The sequence below is a fragment of the Procambarus clarkii genome, chromosome 7, assembly GCF_040958095.1.
Source record: "Procambarus clarkii isolate CNS0578487 chromosome 7, FALCON_Pclarkii_2.0, whole genome shotgun sequence".
Classification (NCBI taxonomy): domain Eukaryota; kingdom Metazoa; phylum Arthropoda; class Malacostraca; order Decapoda; family Cambaridae; genus Procambarus; species Procambarus clarkii.
In genome coordinates this window covers 30,960,656-30,981,529 of record NC_091156.1, presented here as the reverse complement: position 1 = coordinate 30,981,529, position 20,874 = coordinate 30,960,656, and the positions used below count along the sequence as shown (strand labels likewise).

The window sequence follows — 20,874 nt, the reverse complement described above, 5'->3', positions numbered from 1 at the left end:
ATTCTTGTGAGCACGTCACACAATGTACACACACAGTACCATCACTTTCATGTACAAACTACAGCAGGCCACTTTTCATTCCTCAACGTATATGCCAGAAGCCAGAAACTCAATGTAACATTGCTCCCAGATCTAGACAATCATGGGACAATATACATGGGAGATTTTAATGCTAGACATATTACGCTGGGAGACAGTACTAACAACGATAATGGATGCAAATTTATCAAATATGTTTATGACAACAGATTAACCGTGTATACTACGGATACCCAAACTCATTTATTGGGAGGCAGACTTGATTATGTAATGGGTAGAAACCGTGTGCAAGATAGGATTGAATGTTCGTTGGTAAATCACTTAGTTAGTGATCACTATGCAGTTTCTGCTTCCTATGAGGTACAGTGTGATGTACCTAATAGACATCAGAGACGGAAAATGAATATTCCATATGGCTTGCATGACCACTTTATTAATTGTATTTCAAAATGGTATCAAGATTACACAATAACGAATGTACAGGCCTTCTCCAGAGATCTCGTTGATACGATTACTACCTACTACGACACATGGATATGTTGGGGAACAAGTTTTTTTTTTTTTTTTTTTTTTTTACATGCAAGCATGCAAGATAAAGACAATAAATACAATAAAATATCAGAGAAAACAAAAACAAAATACAGAAGCTACCGGCCAGAAGGACCGACAGCACAGGACAATAATTAGCAAAAATGGAGGAACAGCATACATCAAGACAAAGTAAAGAACAAAAACAATAACAAACAAGCAAATAATGCAAGCAAATAAACAAAAACAAACACCGGCCAGAAGGACCGACAACAAAACACATCAAAATTTAGAAAATGAAACAACACAAGACAATGCACACACAAACAAATCATAAATATAAACAAAGGGAAAATTAAAAAGAAAACACAATACAACATGGTAATACAAGGTAATACATGAAGAGAATACACACTCTGAAAAACACCGGCCAATCAGCGGACATACTTGCCCGGGAACAAGACCCGGGGGAAACGCACATTGAACGCCTCCCAAAGTAACCACCCCCAAGGGTCTCGTACACCTAGAACGAAGAAGACCTAGAAGCTGAAGGAATGGTCGAACAAATGGTTGTTAGAGTTTAACCCAACCAAATGTAATGTAATGAAGATAGGTGTAGGGAGCAGGAGGCCAGATACAAGGTATCATCTCGGAGAGGAAATTCTTCAGGAGTCAGAGAAGGAAAAAGACTTGGGGGTTGATATCACGCCAGACCTGTCTCCTGCAGCACATATCAAGCGGATAACATCAGCGGCATATGCCAGGCTGGCCAACATACGAACGGCATTCAGAAACTTGTGTAAAGAATCATTCAGAACTTTGTATACCACATATGTCAGGCCAATCCTGGAGTATGCAGCCCCAGCATGGAGTCCATATCTAGTCAAGGATAAGACTAAACTGGAAAAGGTTCAAAGGTTTGCCACCAGACTAGTACCCGAGCTGAGAGGTATGAGCTACGAGGAGAGACTACGGGAATTAAACCTCACTTCGCTGGAAGACAGAAGAGTTAGGGGGGACATGATCACCACATTCAAGATTCTGAAGGGGATTGATAGGGTAGATAAAGACAGTCTATTTAACACAAGGGGAACACGCACAAGGGGACACAGGTGGAAACTGAGTGCCCAAATGAGCCACAGAGATATTAGAAAGAACTTTTTTAGTGTCAGAGTGGTTGACAAATGGAATGCATTAGGAAGTGATGTGGTGGAGGCTGACTCCATACACAGTTTCAAGTGTAGATATGACAGAGCCCGATAGGCTCATGAATCTGTACACCTGTTGATTGACGGTTGAGAGGCGGGACCAAAGAGCCAGAGCTCAACCCCCGCAAACACAACTAGGTGAGTACAACTAGGTGAGTACACCCACCGGGGACACCATATCATCCGGAACCCTAGCTACAAACACCCGCAAGCAGGGGACCCAAATGGTATCACTCCTGACGCGAGTAACTGCCACAATCCCCCACATCAAGGGAACACCCCCATCATGAAATTCCCCCGGCTCGTCATTCAGCAGTAACTCAGCAATCGCCGACCAGTGACCCGGTGGCATCACCGACGCCGGCAACACGTCCCCCAGGTCCCCAACACACACCCTCACAAGAGGGGGCTGGACATAGGACACCACCACCGGGGCACCAGCGGCCATGGGCACACCACCAGACGACTGCAGGGAACCAGGGCGGCTCGCATCCTTCCGTAATGTCACAACCAGGCCACGCCCAGCACCAGCAACCACACCATCCCTGGGAGTGGGAGCCACCACCTCCCACTGCGGAGAATCCCCAGGCGGAGAAGGAACGGAAGGCACCCCCGAGACCTGGCCACCAGCAGCAGCAGGCACATGAACCTCTGCCACCACCAACCGTGGAGACAGTGACACATCCGGTTCCACACCGTCAACTCCCAAGGACCCACAGTCACGGAATTCCCCAACATCGGCCCAGGCAGACGACGAACGCCTGGAACGCTTGGGCTCCGGGCGGAGATCGTCAGAGCCGGAAGCGGACCCAAAAACACGGGTCCCACTAGCTGGACGAACCGACTCCCGACGCTGAACGGCAGCAGCCTCTACCACAGGGGGAACTGGCCCACACACAGCAGGAGGCTCCGCAGCCACCCCAGCACCCAGCTCATCCGGGACCCGAGGCGAGAACACAGGGCCAGGCGCAGCAGCCGAAGACGAGGGAGAACGCGGCGGCGCGTCACAATGATCACTATGAAGGCCTTCAGGAGCAGCGGAGACAGTGACAGGAGCACGTAGACCATCCGATGGCACTGCAAGACCCGGAGGAGAGTCTGAAACAACCGGAGGAACGTCCGGCGACGTAGGGGGAGACGCATCCGCTAACTGAACGCTCACCTCTTCATCCCCGGAGACCTCCCCCAGAGGGAGCGGTGGGAAATCTTCTTCCCGGAACAAGTTGACCGGAGCAACCAGATCCGCAGTGCATCTGGCAGCCTGATGCCCCAACATGTCACACCGGAAACAAGTACGGGGTTGCCGGGCATAATACACCCGCACGTAGTACCCTAAAAGTCGGACAGAGGATGGAATGTCCGACCTCAGGTGCATCCCGAGGGTACGAATGTTCGTCTGCAACCCCGTATATTTTCCAGAAAACAGCTTGTGCATCCTCACACTGACGACGGAGCCAAATCTTTGGAAGAAACGCCGGAGAAGGGACTCAGGGAATTCCATGGGGGCCCCATGGACGCTCACATACGTCACGGCACCACTCCGATCAGATATAGCCACAGAACCAGTGCCATCCAACAACTTCATGGTAATGCCCTCTTACCGCCAGAGAAATCCACGGTACGCCTCCTCACCCACAAACTTGATGATCACCCGGCGAGCAGTCACCAGCTCAACCCCATAGACCTTCTCCACCGGGACATGTAGCCCGTCACACATGACCTGCTCAATGAGAGGATACCCTGCACAGCAGGTAAACTCCAAACCCACGGAGTTTACCCTCTCAACAGCGGGAAGATGGCCGCTCAATGGTAAAAGCGCCACGTCAACACCAGGCAGAGACAGCAGGGAGGGTAGAGACACCCACCCCCTGCTGGCGAAAACTGCAACCTCCCCAAACTGCCGGAGTGGTCAGACGACACGTCTGCACCCTACGGCAGCTCAGGTGGAACTCAGGGAACAAGTCGTAAGCCTAGCAGAAGTGGGCAACACCTACCACCATCCAAGTGGGTCCTTGACACCGTATTTGTTAAAGAACATGAACGAGTAAAGCAACTTGGAGATACGTACAAACGAACCAAAGCACAAGGTGACTTGCATGCATTTCTAGTTGCAAATAGAGAGGTGAGAGACATGAGCAACGTTATACGTAATAAACATTGGGAAGAGTTCCTACAAAGTATAAATGAGCAAACAACACTTGTTGAAGTTTGGGAAAAGATACGAAAAATTTCTAAAAGCAACCCAACCAAACCGCTGCACCACAACCCACTAGAACAAGCAAACATCCTCCTTGATCAATGGGCAATAACATCGAGCTACGAATCACTCCCAATTAACATACAGCATAAACTTGATGACACACGCCCCAACAGACAACGAACCATCAATCTTGCCTGTACAGCTATCGACGTGTCGGACCTTAATGATGTAACTGAATGGGAATTAAATTTTTTTTTTTTTTATATTTATTTTTACATGCAAGCATGCTTATAAGTACAATAAAAGTAAACAATAACATAGAACAGACCAAAATAACAAAGCACAAACGTGCAACAACATAAAGGAACAAATGTACTAAACACAAAAACGCCGACCGGAAGGGCCGACCACAAAACAATAATAATTACAAACAAATCACAACAAGCAAGTTAAAACACAGTGGAATACAATGCAGAAATAACACACCAAAATATGAAATATTCAGAACAAGGCTATCAGCACCTCAAACCCACACGGAGAGGCACCAACACAGTACGAAAATAATTATAATAACAATAACAATAATGATAATATCAATAATAACAATAATAACAGTGATAATAAAAATAACAACTAGAAAGGAACAAATATACAACAATCAAAAAAAAGCACAATGGCAAAACTCGACAAAAAGCATAAACCCAGACCGGGTCACGCCAACAGCCTGAAGGGCACTCAACACTACACAAACAAGCGCACAAGCAGCAACATAAAAAAAAAACATAGAACCACAAAGCACAACATAAGCACACGACATCCACAACCAGACACCCACCAATCAAACCCCGGACCGCACAGGAACCGGACACACACACAAGCCAGGGAACATTATCAGGGAACGAATCCCAAGGATACCTTCGCTTATAGGCCTCCCAAATCAAATACTCCAAGTCGGTGGGGGAGGGCGATCCCCCTGCCGCCATGGGCCCAGCATAAACTCGGGAACCTCCAGATCAGGTGGAAACGGCCACTCCTGAAGGTCACCGACGCAAGTCGCATAACGAGGCTGGGGAGCGCAAACCACGTCCTTCGAGGTAGCAGATGACACCGATGAAGCGTACGAGGGCTGTCGGGACGGCCGCGTCGCCGTACGCACAGGAGCAGGGGACAAGCAACGAGATGGTAACGTCCCAACCAAGACCGCAGGAGACACTGAAGAGATGGCCGGAGACGGAAGAGGCGTCGAGACCGCAGTCGATGAAACGGGGACCGAGGAAGGGGTTACAGAACCCCCAGAGCGAGCAGTCTTTTTCAACACCATCACCAGGCCACCCCGCTCACCGCGAACCTCAGCAGGGGGAACCACCCCCCACGAAAAACCGGAGCCATCCGAAGCAGGAACCGCAGACACCAAATCTGAAGTGGAGGCCGAAACACCGTCACTGGCACCCTCAGGCAAATGCACCTCCGCCACCACCATAGTCTGCAACGCAACCGGAGCCACCCCTCCGTCGCCGGCAGATCCACAAGCGTCGAAATCGCCAACGTCAGCCCAAGCTGAAGACGAAAGCCGGGAACGCTTAGGCTCTGGCCGCACATCATCAGACCCGGAGGCCGACTCAGAGACACGCGCAACACAAGCTGGGCGAACCGACGCACGTCGCAGAACGGCAGCATCCTTAACCACATGGGGCACCAGGCCAGGCACAGAAAGAAACGCCGGATCCACCCCATCACCCAGCAAAGCCGGAACAGCTGGCAAGGTTGCAGGGACAGGGTCAGACGCAGCAGAGGACGAACTGGATGACGGGGGAATCGAGCAGCAGGCAGTCTGAAGAACCCCAGGGACACTAGTCGGAGCAGGACGATCACCCTGCGACGCCACAACCTCTTGAGGAGAGGCGACAACAACAGGGGGCGCACCAGGCGGCGCAACAGGCGATACACGGGGCACATCCGCAGCTGAAGAGGCGTCCACATCCACTGAATCCTCCTCCACAGGAAGCGGTGGAAAATCCTCCTCACTGAAGAGGTTCACGGGTGCAACGGCAGGCGCAGAACAGTCAGCAGCCTGATGGCCCAAGAGGCCACAACGATAACACGTCCGAGGCTGGCGGGCGTAAAACACCCGAACGTTGTAGCCCATAAGCCGCACAGAGGACGGAATATCTTCCTGGAGCCTCATGCCCAGGGTGCGAATGTTGGTCCTCACACCCTTAAGTGGACTGGAAGACACCACGTTCACCCGCACACTAACCACTGGACCATACCGGCCGAAGTACCGCCGTAGCAGACTCTCTGGAAACTCCAACGGAGCCCCATGCACACTAACGTACGGGAGGGCACCACTCCGATCAGATACCCAGCAAACAATTTTAGGTTGCCACAACATATCTGGAAAGTATTTGAAAGTATTGGAAACGTTTGTTTTATCGTATCAGATACGATATTGTGTGTGGACTTAAATAGGTTTCCAAAACTTATAACCAAGACATATGTATCTAACACTAATTTGAGATGTTGTGGCAACTTACACTCCTAACATGAGTCATTCATAATCCATTCATACACCAATATGAATCTCTTGTGAAAGGTTTGAGCCTTATCTGAACCATTTTCACATCTTTGTGTTTAAAGTTAAATTTCTTGAAAATAAAAAATATTTATTTTTAAATATATTTAAATATTTTAAATATTTTAAATAATAAATTTTTTATATTATATTAGTGTTTTCAATTTAAATATTAAAACCAATTTAAGGGTAAAAAAATCAAATAATTTATATTTCTTTTATTATTTACTAACAAATCAGCAAAAATACAAAAACATATGACCTATATAATTATATATATAATATATATATAAATAATTTATATAATATATATATATATATATATATATATATATATATATATATATATATATATATATATATATTAGTGTAATACATAAGAATGTAGTGTAATAGTATATATATTATATATATATATATTTATATATAAATAATATATTTATATATAAATAATATATTTATATATAAATAATATATTTATATATAAATAATATATATATATATATATAAATAATATATATATATATAAATAATATATATATATATAAATAATATATATATATAAATAATATATATATGATAACCATCTTTGTAACCTATATGTAACTCCCTCTTTGTAACAAAGTTCAAATAAAGCAAATATATGTGTACATACAAAAGAATGGGGGTGGTAGAAGATAATATTAGTGTTTAGTGAGTGACCACAAGGTCTCCTCTGAATACTTTTTATTTTCTTCTCCTATGCTATGGGTCCCCACATTGGCACCAGAGGTCTTCCTCACAAACTTTTTATATAATATATATATATATAAATATTATATATATAAAGGTAAAACTAGCTAGTTATACGTAGATATATGATAACTAACCAACCCTACCAAACCTAACCTAATATATATATATAAATATATATATATATATATATAAATATATATATATATATAAATATATATATATATATATAAATATATATATATATAAATATATATATATATATATATAAATATATATATAAATATATATATATATATATATAAATATATATATTTAAATATATATAAATATATATATATAAATATATATATAAATATATATATATATATAAATATATATAAATATATATATATATAAATATATATAAATATATATATATATAAATATATATAAATATATATATATATAAATATATATATAAATATATATATATATATATATATATATATGTCGTACCTAGTAGCCAGAACTCACTTTTTGGCCTACAATTCAAGGCCCGATTTGCTTAATAAGCCAAGTTTTCCTGAATTAATATATTTTTTCTAATTTTTTTCTTATGAAATGATAAAGCTACCCATTTCATTATGTATGAGGTCAATTTTTTTTATTGGAGTTAAAATTAACGTAGATATATGACCGAACCTAACCAAGCCTACCTAACCTAACCTAACCTATCTTTATAGGTTAGGTTTGGTTAGGTAGCCGAAAAAGTTAGGTTAGGTTAGGTTAGGTAGGTTAGGTAGTCGAAAAACAATTAATTCATGAAAACTTGGCTTATTAGGCAAATCGGGCCTTGCATAGTAGGCTGAGAAGTGCGTTCTGGCTACTAGGTACGACATATATATATATATATATATAAATATATATATAAATATAGAAACAAAGATTCTTCTATATAGACATTAGAGAAGATTCAGCGGTATGCCATGCACCAGGCTCTCCGCTGTTTTCATTATTCATTATTCGTTTTCATTATTATTATGCTATGGGTCCCCACATTGGCACCAGAGGTCTTCCTCACAAACTTTTTATATAATATATATATATATAAATATTATATATATAAAGGTAAAACTAGCTAGTTATACGTAGATATATGATAACTAACCAACCCTACCAAACCTAACCTAATATATATATATAAATATATATATATATATATAAATATATATATATATATAAATATATATATATATAAATATATATATATAAATATATATATATAAATATATATATATATATATATATATATAAATATATATATAAATATATATATATATAAATATATATATAAATATATATATATATATATAAATATATATATAAATATATATATATATATAAATATATATATAAATATATATATATATAAATATATATATAAATATATATATATATATATATATAAATATATATTAGTATATTTTGGTAGCAGTCTTTCCTGTAGACATATTTTATTAAATATGACCGAAAAAGTAAGATTAATAATTCTAACACGAATTTTCTCAATCTTTCGTACATTATGCTTCACTGTTGGAGGTAAATCAAAAATCACTTCTCCAAAATTCATTTTTATTTCTAGTCTGACGCGACACGGGCGCGTTTCGTAAAACTTATTACATTTTCAAAGACTTCACAAATACACAACTGATTAGAACTTGCATTTCCCTGATTTTATATCTACATTTGAGTGAGGTGGGAAGGGTGATGTGGCATTACATTTGAGTGAGGTGGGAAGGATGATGTGGCATTAGAGGATATTAATAGGGTATTAAAAGTATCAACACAAGACAGAACACGAAACAATGGATATTGAATAGAAGTGTTTGTAGAAAGCCTATTGGTCCACATTTCTTGATGCTTCTATATTGGAGCGGAGTCTTGAGGTGGGTAGAATATAGTTGTGCAATAATTGGCTGTTGATTGCTGGTGTTGACTTCTTGATGTGTAGTGCCTCGCAAACGTCAAGCCGCCTGCTATCGCTGTATCTATCGATGATTTCTGTGTTGTTTACTAGGATTTCTCTGGCGATGGTTTGGTTATGGGAAGAGATTATATGTTCCTTAATGGAGCCCTGTTGTTTATGCATCGTTAAACGCCTAGAAAGAGATGTTGTTGTCTTGCCTATATACTGGGTTTTTTGGAGCTTACAGTCCCCAAGTGGGCATTTGAAGGCATAGACGACGTTAGTCTCTTTTAAAGCGTTCTGTTTCGTGTCTGGAGAGTTTCTCATGAGTAGGCTGGCCGTTTTTCTGGTTTTATAGTAAATCGTCAGTTGTATCCTCTGATTTTTGTCTGTAGGGATAACGTTTCTATTAACAATATCTTTCAGGACCCTTTCCTCTGTTTTATGAGCTGTGGAAAAGAAGTTCCTGTAAAATAGTCTAATAGGGGGTATAGGTGTTGTGTTAGTTGTCTCTTCGGAGGTTGCATGGCTTTTCACTTTCCTTCTTATGATGTCTTCGATGAAACCATTGGAGAAGCCGTTATTGACTAGAACCTGCCTTACCCTACAGAGTTCTTCGTCGACTTGCTTCCATTCTGAGCTGTGGCTGAGAGCACGGTCGACGTATGCGTTAACAACACTCCTCTTGTACCTGTCAGGGCAGTCGCTGTTGGCATTTAGGCACATTCCTATGTTTGTTTCCTTTGTGTAGACTGCAGTGTGGAAACCTCCGCCCTTTTCCATGACTGTTACATCTAGAAAACGGGCCACAGGGATAAGAGCCTCGTTGGACGTAGAATCGCTGTTTACCAACGTACCTGTGGACGAGACAATCGGAATGATAGCCGACAGAGTGTATCGTGATCCAGCCTGTACTCCTCTTGACATGCCAGAAAGTATTCTGAGGAAACTACTCCAAGCTTGTACTAAAGAGGCACCCTTCTTGAGCCCGGATGGGCATATGTATAAGCAAGTAGATGGGGTCGCTATGGGTTCTCCCCTAGGTGTCCTGTTTGCAAACTTCTACATGGGTACCATCGAGCAAAAAGTCTTAGTCGACATGAACTTGAAACCGGCCATATACTGCAGGTATGTTGACGACATTTTTACACAGGTACCTGATGTCAGACATCTGCAGGAGCTGAAGGAGGCATTTGAGCAGAGTTCCGTGCTGCGTTTCACTTACGAGACGGAAAAGGATGGGAAGCTGCCTTTTCTAGATGTAACAGTCATGGAAAAGGGCGGAGGTTTCCACACTGCAGTCTACACAAAGGAAACAAACATAGGAATGTGCCTAAATGCCAACAGCGACTGCCCTGACAGGTACAAGAGGAGTGTTGTTAACGCATACGTCGACCGTGCTCTCAGCCACAGCTCAGAATGGAAGCAAGACGACGAAGAACTCTGTAGGGTAAGGCAGGTTCTAGTCAATAACGGCTTCTCCAATGGTTTCATCGAAGACATCATAAGAAGGAAAGTGAAAAGCCATGCAACCTCCGAAGAGACAACTAACACAACACCTATACCCCTATTAGACTATTTTACAGGAACTTCTTTTCCACAGCTCATAAAACAGAGGAAAGGGTCCTGAAAGATATTGTTAATAGAAACGTTATCCCTACAGACAAAAATCAGAGGATACAACTGACGATTTACTATAAAACCAGAAAAACGGCCAGCCTACTCATGAGAAACTCTCCAGACACGAAACAGAACGCTTTAAAAGAGACTAACGTCGTCTATGCCTTCAAATGCCCACTTGGGGACTGTAAGCTCCAAAAAACCCAGTATATAGGCAAGACAACAACATCTCTTTCTAGGCGTTTAACGATGCATAAACAACAGGGCTCCATTAAGGAACATATAATCTCTTCCCATAACCAAACCATCGCCAGAGAAATCCTAGTAAACAACACAGAAATCATCGATAGATACAGCGATAGCAGGCGGCTTGACGTTTGCGAGGCACTACACATCAAGAAGTCAACACCAGCAATCAACAGCCAATTATTGCACAACTATATTCTACCCACCTCAAGACTCCGCTCCAATATAGAAGCATCAAGAAATGTGGACCAATAGGCTTTCTACAAACACTTCTATTCAATATCCATTGTTTCGTGTTCTGTCTTGTGTTGATACTTTTAATACCCTATTAATATCCTCTAATGCCACATCATCCTTCCCACCTCACTCAAATGTAATGCCACATCACCCTTCCCACCTCACTCAAATGTAGATATAAAATCAGGGAAATGCAAGTTCTAATCAGTTGTGTATTTGTGAAGTCTTTGAAAATGTAATAAGTTTTACGAAACGCGCCCGTGTCGCGTCAGACTAGAAATAAAAATGAATTTTGGAGAAGTGATTTTTGATTTACCTCCAACAGTGAAGCATAATGTACGAAAGATTGAGAAAATTCGTGTTAGAATTATTAATCTTACTTTTTCGGTCATATTTAATAAAATAAATATATATATAAATATATATATAAATATATATATATATATATATATAGGTTATATATATATATATATATATATATATATATATATATATATATATATATATATATATATATATATATATATATATATATTTTATTAATGATATATATACATATATACACACAGAAACAAAGATTCTTCTATATAGACATTAGAGAAGATTCAGCGGTATGCCATGCACCAGGCTCTCCGCTGTTTTCATTATTCGTCATATCCGACTCTGCTATGTGATGCACATGTATTCTTGCTTCACCACCCTGTAATGAAATATTGTTTGTTACTAATTGTTTTCAATAATACATTATTTTATTATATAATATTTAATTTATTAATTAAAAACCCTTTCCATATTATAGAAAAAAACTAAAACAAGAATCTATATAAAACTATAGAATAGAATAGACTAATAGAATAGAATATATATATCATATATATATTTATATAAATAAATATATATATATATAAATATATGTATATATATTTATATATATATATATTATATCCTGTATTATTCCAGCCCATTATTAGAGATAGTAGCCACCTCTTATTTTGGTTTTCTTTCATTATTAGTGCTCAGAAAATTAAATATATCTACATATTTAGTCAAAATCAATTACATTATTTTATCTTATTCATAGCATAAATGTTCACAAAGATTACTAAAAAGAGATTGAATTAGACTACAGCAAATTGGCAAACTTTACCTTGTATCTGTTTCCACCGTGTTTGTTTGGGGCGTTCTTCAACATATCAGCAATACTTGTCTCAACATCTCTTTCAGTTGCATTAGTGTGGGTGTTGATACAGGCTTCTGGAAAGTTATAAGAATTAATTAATATATATAATTATAATTCTTTTTGTCAGGAGACAAGAAGCCACAGAGTAATAACATTGTTGGCTTTTATTTAGGTGTTCCCCTGTTCTCCAGTCTTCCTCCGTCCCCTCGTCCCCTTTGTCCTCCCCAGCATTCTCCATTCCCCTGTCCCCTCGTCCTCCCCACCATTACCCTCTCCTCTGTTCCCTCGTCTTCCCCACCATCCCCCCTGTCGTCCTCCCCACCATTCTAAACTACCTCATCCCATGTATTCCATGATGGTCTGATGCTTCCATCTGAAAATTGGGAACATCAAAAGATCTGACTTTCCCAATTTTCTGATGGGAACATCAAATGATCTGATATTCCCATCACTGAAAAATAAAAACAGATAAAAAAAATGATATGAAAAAATAGAAAATAAAATATACTCATGAAATGAACAGAATGGTTAACAACGCAGCTCAATTGCAATGCAATGTCACAATAACATTTAAATATACTTTAAGATATAATCTAGAAGAAAATAAGGATATTGAAACGGTTCATGAACTCTATTTCAATAAAGGACACTATGGGGAACTTTGAAAAATAGTTATTGAGTATAATTAGACAGACTTGTTGCTAGGCAGAGGAGTAATGAGATATATGGCAAATTTGGAAAATATACAATGAAGGTACACAAACATTCATACCCAAACAAAGCAAAATGCTAGGTAAGAACAAAGCATTTGGCCCGTAGGAGAAAGGAGATACCCACAAGACTAGAATACAAGTCATTAACAAGCATGCAAGTATAATACATAATACATGCAGACATATATATAATCCAAAAAAATGTCAAATTTACGTACTTATTATTACATTACAAATATCCAAGGTTTTGAAGACACGTTTCCTCTTGCGCCCAACGAGTGAATACTGAGACCAGACCCCATAGGTCCCTATCCTCCTCATCATTCGTCTCACTGTGTCTCCACAGCTTGCACCGCCCATTTGAGACAGCGTCTGGACCTGTTAAAATAATGCATAAGCTGTAAGGTAATAGAGAATAATATATATCTTTCAATCTCAACATTAGATTTTCTAATTTCCAACTGTATTAAATAAATAGCATTAAAATATTTTCCTTCTTAACTATTACAAAAATCAACGAATTTGAGTAACTTTTGCTTTTGTTTTATTTGTACCTTAAACATAACACTGAACAATCAATTATGTGCCACCCCACCTTCCTTCATCTGCAAAAAAAACTAATCAAAAGACATATGTACAAGGCTAAAAAAATTCAGCAACACTTACCATACTCAGGCTAAAAGAATTAAGCAACACTTACCATACTCTTTTTATATTCACTGTTAACTTTTAGCTCATGTGACAGACTTTCCACCTGCTCAACAGTTTCAAGTGGGGATGGAAGAATGTCTTCCAGGATTGGTATATCTCCATGTGTTTTTGACATATGGGTTTCCGTCATTTTGACAATATTCAGGAATTTTGCAAAAATAATGGCATTTACTATTTTTAAAAGATTATTAGCAAATTTACAGAAATGGTGCATTCGGAAGACAAAACCGTGGTAGACATGGTTGGAACAAGTTAGGTGAGAGGGTGGTGGAGGCCAAAACCATAATCATAATCATCTGTATCAAACCTTATTACAGGTAAAACCAGTAGGCAGTCTACTGTATTTTATCAAACCGTTATTAGTATAATAGATCTCGTAATAATTTTGCAAAAATAATGGCATTTACTATTTTTAAAAGATTATTAGCAAATTTACAGAAATGGTGCATTCGGAAGACAAAACCGTGGTAGACATGGTTGGAACAAGTTAGGTGAGAGGGTGGTGGAGGCCAAAACCATAATCATAATCATCTGTATCAAACCTTATTACAGGTAAAACCAGTAGGCAGTCTACTGTATTTTATCAAACCGTTATTAGTATAATAGATCTCGTAATAATTTTGCAAAAATAATGGCATTTACTATTTTTAAAAGATTATTAGCAAATTTACAGAAATGGTGCATTCGGAAGACAAAACCGTGGTAGACATGGTTGGAACAAGTTAGGTGAGAGGGTGGTGGAGGCCAAAACCATAATCATAATCATCTGTATCAAACCTTATTACAGGTAAAACCAGTAGGCAGTCTACTGTATTTTATCAAACCGTTATTAGTATAATAGATCTCGTAATAATTTTGCAAAAATAATGGCATTTACTATTTTTAAAAGATTATTAGCAAATTTACAGAAATGGTGCATTCGGAAGACAAAACCAATTTTTCACTTTTGACAATTGAGCACCTGCTACATCCAGATTCTAGGGAGGAAAGGAAGGACGATCTTACTGGATCCCATAGCCTCTCCGAGGCACAAACCAGGCTTTTACATAACCCCCCCCCCTGCACCCGAGCTTTTTAAAATAGTAAATGCCATTATTTTTGCAAAATTATTACGAGATCTATTATACTAATAACGGTAAATAAATAATAAATAGTAAATAAATCAAAATCAGTTACATTATTTTATCTTATTCATAGCATAAATGTTCTCGAAGATTACTAAAAAGAAATTGAATTAGACTACAGCAAATTGGCAAACTTTACCTTGTATCTGTTTCCACCGAGTTTGTTTGGGGCGTTCTTCAACATATCAGCAATACTTGTCTCAACATCTCTTTCAGTTGCATTAGTGTGGGTGTTGATACAGGCTTCTGGAAATTTATAAGAATTAATTAATATATATAATTATAATTCACTTTGCTATTCCCCATTCCACAGTCCTCTCGTCCTTCCCACTTCCCTGTCCCCACATCATCCCCACTATTCCCACTTCCCTGTCCCATCGTCCTCCTTACCATTTTCCCCTCCCCTGTCCTTCTTCCTCCCCCACCATCTCCCATTCACCTGTCCCTTTGTCCTCCCCAGCATTCCCCTGTCCCCACCATCCCCAACTCCCCAGTCCCCTCGTCCTCCCCACCATTACCCTCTCCTCTGTCCCCTCGTCTTCCCCACCATACCCCCCTCTCGTCCTCCCCACCATTCCAAACTACCTCATCCGATGCATTCTATAATGGTCTGATGCTTCCATCAGAAAATTGGGAACATCAAATGATCTGATATTCCCATCACTGAAAAATAAGAACAGCTAAAAAAATGAAATGAAAAAAATAAAAAAATAAACTATACTCATGAAATGAACAGTATGGTAAACAACACAGCTCAATTTCAATGCAATGTCACACAAAATTATTAAATCGAAATGAAAATAAATTGAAATCTATGAAAATTCAAATTATCAATACAATCGGAAATATTGAAATAATATCGCAACATAATATAGTGTGGGTTGCTCTTACGTGCAACAGACGGTGCTGTTTTTCAAAAAAGGCATGGTTTTACCTGTCACAAGTGTGGCATCTATACTTATACTCACGAAATGAACGGTATGGTAAACAACATAGCTCAATTGCAATGCAATGTCACAATAACATTTAATAACAATAATAACAATAACATTTAAATATACTTTAAGATATAATCTAGAAGAAAATAAGAACATTGAAACGGTTCATGAACTCGATTTCAATAAAGGACACTATGGGGAACTTTGAAAAACAGTTAATGAGTATAATTAGACAGACTTGTTGCTAGGCAGAGGAGTAAATAATGAGATATATGGCAAATTTTGCAAAATATACGGCACACAAACATTCATACCCAAACAAAGCAAAATGCTAGGTAAGAACAAAGCAGTTGGCCCGTAGGGGAAAGGAGATACCCACAAGACTGGAATACAAGTCATTAACAAGCACACAAGTACTACACTACACAACAACCGCACTACTACCAGAACTGGACGAATCACTACCAAAACAACACATTGCACATCACTACCAAAACAACACAACACAACACAAGCATTGGCAAAGAATTATAGACCAGTTGCACTAACATCCCACATAATAAAATTATTTGAGAGTGATCAGGAGTCAGATTACTAGTTTTATAGAGACCAATGACCTCCACAATCCAGGCCAACAAGGATTTAGAGCAGTTTCTATGATCGAGCCACTGAGATCTATAAAGAATTCTGATCAAGAAAGAGATCTAGGGGTGGTTTTAGATAGAAAACTATAACCTGAGGATCATATTAAGAACATTCTGCGAGGGGCCTATGCTACACTTTTTAACTTTAGAATTGCTTTTAAATACATAGGTCAAAAAGTTTTAAAAGTTTTAAAAGTTTTTTAAACCTCTCGTGTATCATGAGTGTGTTAAAGCATCAGATGGTGCATTCAGATGATGAATATTACCTAGTTCCTTCATCTGGGAAGAATGAACACATATTGGTGCATTCGGATGATAAAAACTAACTACTGTAGTTTAATTGATCAACAGACTGTATATCATATGCAGACTGTATGTGGATCTGCGGGCCACTCCAAACAACAGCCTGGTGGACCAAGCTCCACCAGGGCTAAAGCACAAAGTGATATAGATGTGATAGAGAAACTAGGTCAAATGGAGGAGTAGGTCTGTATATTAAACAGCACCTGACGTGCACAGAGCTACTAAACTCAATGTGGTGGTAGAGTGGTGGGGGGGGGGGGAAACATTGCAGAAAAAAAAAAAAATACAATTTGGTCAACAAAACAGCATTGTTTAAAATAGAAGACATGGGTTGTCATTTTGGGGGTAAGGTAGGTTACATTGAGTTAATTAGTTAGTACTTAGTTTTTATCTTAAACTGGTTGGGAGAGGTACAGTGTTGCTGTGCTGGTGAAAGAACACCTAAAGGTAAATTAAATAATGATTGCGAATCCACAAGAAGTTGACATAATATCGCTAGAGATCTGCAATCAGGATGATAAACTTTCCTTAAAGAATTTGACAAACACTTGCTGATAGGACATGAAGTAAATGAAATGTATGTCAAGTTTTGTGAAATATATGATAAAAGCACAACAAAATTTGTACCAAAGGAGAGATGCAGAACTAGGAAAAGGGGTTTGTTCAACAGAAATTGCGAGAGGGCCTGAGACCCAAACACACACAAATGGAATCAATATATAGCAAGAGGCCAAACCCCCAAACATACAAGCGATGCAAAGATGCGAGAAACAGCAGCAGCATTAAGGAGAGGGACTTAAGGACCATAAATAAAGTGTGAAAATAAACTCGAGTAAATTTTTTTAACTACTCTCGACAGTGAAGAAAAACAAATATTCAGACGATTTGTGTTAGAATCATTAATCTTACACTTTCGGTCATATTCAACAACACAAATACATACACACACATTCCTGTTGCTGTAGCAAGTGAAGAATTACACACACAGATCACAATAACGTGATGCATCAAATGAACAAATCCACAAGGGCCGTGACGAGGATTCGAACCTGCGTCCGGGAGCATCCCAGACACTGCCTTAATCGACTGAGCTACAACAGGGTAAAAGGGTTGAAACCGAAGTTCTACTGAACTTACTGGATCCCATAGCCTCTCCGAGGCACAAACCAGGCTTTTACACAACCCCCCCCCCCCCTGCACCCGAGCTATGTCAACAGGCCGTTCTCCCTCTTCGCCCTTCCGAATGCACCATATCAGTAAATTTTTTAATAATCTTTTAAAAATAGTAAATGCCACTATTTTTGCAAAATTATTACGAGATCTATTATTCTATAGAATAATGCATATAAATGCATATATGCATATAAATACAAAACATTAATACAAAACAAGTAAATGTAAATAATTTTACCTTGCACCTAGATCCACCAAGCCTGTATGGCGCGCGTTTCAGTACTTCGGAAATCTAGAACTATCTTGAATCTCTAATCTGCAATGAAACAATACATATTATTGCACTTACCAAAACATGGATGAATGTAGAAAATACAGAACTATTAGCTGAATATCAAATAAATGGATTTAATCTATTTCACACAGATAGATATATTACACCGTGTATATTAGGTAATACCTAACATACACGCCTCCACACACACTACATTTGAAATGTAGTCTCAAAAAGACTACATTTCAACAGCAAAGATTACTCCATAAAAAAATAATTAAATTATTGACCAACATGAGAGAGGGTTAGCCAACATGAGGGTTGTGTTGATTGCCTGAAAATATTTAAATTGTGTAATGTATTGAATGGCATTTTTCAAGTTACAACATTTTTTAAATTACTGAACTAGGTTCTAGGCTTTGCTAGGCTTAATTCAATTATTACAGATAAGCCTAACCTAGCCTAGAACCCAGTGGGTTTTCTTCCTATTGGGGAGTGTTGTACATGCCTCGCCTCCACATACACACTAGCACAGCCAGGCCTCGCCTCCACATACACACTAGCACAGCCAGGCCTCGCCTCCACATACACCAGCACTGCCAGGCCTCGCCTCCACATACACACTAGCACAGCCAGGCCTCGCCTCCACATACACACTAGCACAGCCAGGCCTCGCCTCCACATACACCAGCACTGCCAGGCCTCGCCTCCACATACTCACCAGCACTGCCAGGCCTCGCCTCGCCTCCACATACACCAGCACTGCCAGGCCTCGCCTCCACATTTAAACCAACCAAGCCCACAAATACGTTAACATGGACCAGCATTACACCGTCTAACATACTCTGTCAGATGTAACAACTAAATTTGTGAATTCAAGACCAAATCTATTGTATAACACAGTGTTAGTACGAGAAAAACATTACTTACATTCGAAGCCGTGTTTTAAAATGGCGGCGGTCTTGTACTGACGCTCCATACTGTGTGTTCGTTTGCGTATGATGAACGTGTGACAATTTACTACAACAATTATTTAATTATTCTTATTCTTTATTTTAATATTTTTAGGGTACATGAAATTTCAAACTTATTTGCACACAATAATATAATTGCATTGTCATAACCTTTATATATTACGGAAAATACGATGACATGAACGAAGTCAAAGTGAAGTTGAAGTCAAAGTCATTCGCCGAACGTATTAGTCATTTTTTTTCTCCCAAACGATAGGGGTAACAAATCCACAGAGAATATAAATGTACAGTAAAGTCAATTTTATTCAGGAAAGTACATACATAGTTGATTTACAAACATAATGTTGGATTTATAGATAGAGCTAGTGCATACAATACCTAAAGCCACTATAGTAGGCCTATAGCATTTCAGGCAACCGGGCAGTATATATGGACCCCTTACTCAAATCTCTGAATATGTTAGATATTAAGTCCCTGCACATACTCTCATGTGTATTTTATATATATAAAACGCTGCACTGTAATGTCAATCCTGACCTTAAAAGCTTCCTAGAAGGTTGTAACAGATCCCATGAGCACCACACCAGAAACAAATACCTATTTGATATTCCAAGAGTACGACTTAGTCAAACTAGAAATGCTTTACAAATCAAGAGACCTCGAATGTGGAATGACCTTCCCAATTATGTTAAAAACTGTACCTCTCCCAACCAGTTTAAGATAAATAAAGATAAATTTATAAGTTAAGAAAAATTCCACAAATCAACAACCCTGTTACTGACCCTGTATTTACCCAAGTCTTTCCTAAATCTAAACTTATCCAATTTATACCCATTGTTTCGTGTTCTATCTTGTGTTGACAATTTTAATACCCTATTAATATCCCCTTTGTTATATCTATTCAGGAAATTGTGGTTGATCTCGAACCCATTGATAATGTGACGACTTATACAGAATTTTGTAACTATATCATCAAGATTGTAACCAGCTTAGCTAAATGTAGTGTGGGGTTCAGTCCCTAAGCCCATATATGTGCCTCTCTAACCATTTAGGTTACAGGGCAAAAACATAAAAACAAAGGTAACTGCAGAAGGCCTATTGGTCCATACCAGGCAGCTCCTATCTATAACAGATAAACACTAAGTACTACCTAATTAACTCAATGTAACCTACCAACCTAACCCCCAAAATGTCAATCCATATCTTTTATTTTAAACAATGCTGTTTTGTTGACCAAATTGTATTTTTACTCTTTTTCTGTCATGTTTCTCCCACCCCTGTTTTTTCCCTTTTTTCTTATTTTTTCTCAACATAATTCATACTTTAATTATGCGGATCAGGACATCACCTGATCAAACACATCAAACATCGTTTGACCACCATCAAACACACACATTTCGTGTGTGTTTGACGCTCACTGATATGTACCAGCGTTGTTTTATATATGGTGCTATTCTATCTTACGCTTTGTTGCTCTTTTTTACCTACGGGCTCATAGAACATTCTATTG

The 20,874-nt window shown here is 39.0% G+C and overlaps 1 protein-coding gene across 1 annotated transcript; it reads right to left on the bottom strand.

The window, feature by feature from the left end:
- Positions 1-11,890: 11,890 nt before the first annotated feature.
- Positions 11,891-15,300, bottom strand: LOC138358282 (uncharacterized). The gene is made up of 4 exons (XM_069316139.1): positions 15,198-15,300; positions 13,442-13,601; positions 12,478-12,584; positions 11,891-12,030 (listed from the first exon to the last, which is right to left on the bottom strand). Exons 1-4 carry the CDS (start codon positions 15,240-15,242, stop codon positions 11,914-11,916), a joined length of 429 nt encoding a protein of 142 aa, XP_069172240.1. The 5' UTR covers positions 15,243-15,300; the 3' UTR covers positions 11,891-11,913.
- Positions 15,301-20,874: the final 5,574 nt, after the last annotated feature.

Excerpts from the sequence above, each read along its gene's own strand:
- LOC138358282 (XM_069316139.1), bottom strand. The coding sequence starts at position 15,242 with ATGTTGAAGAACGCCCCAAACAAACTCGGTGGAAACAGATACAAG. Across the intron at positions 13,602-15,197 it reads TCGGTGGAAACAGATACAAG|GTCCAGACGCTGTCTCAAAT; the intron begins GTAAAGTTTGCC and ends TTATTTTAACAG. Across the intron at positions 12,585-13,441 it reads TATTTGTAATGTAATAATAA|AAGCCTGTATCAACACCCAC; the intron begins GTACGTAAATTT and ends ATAACTTTCCAG.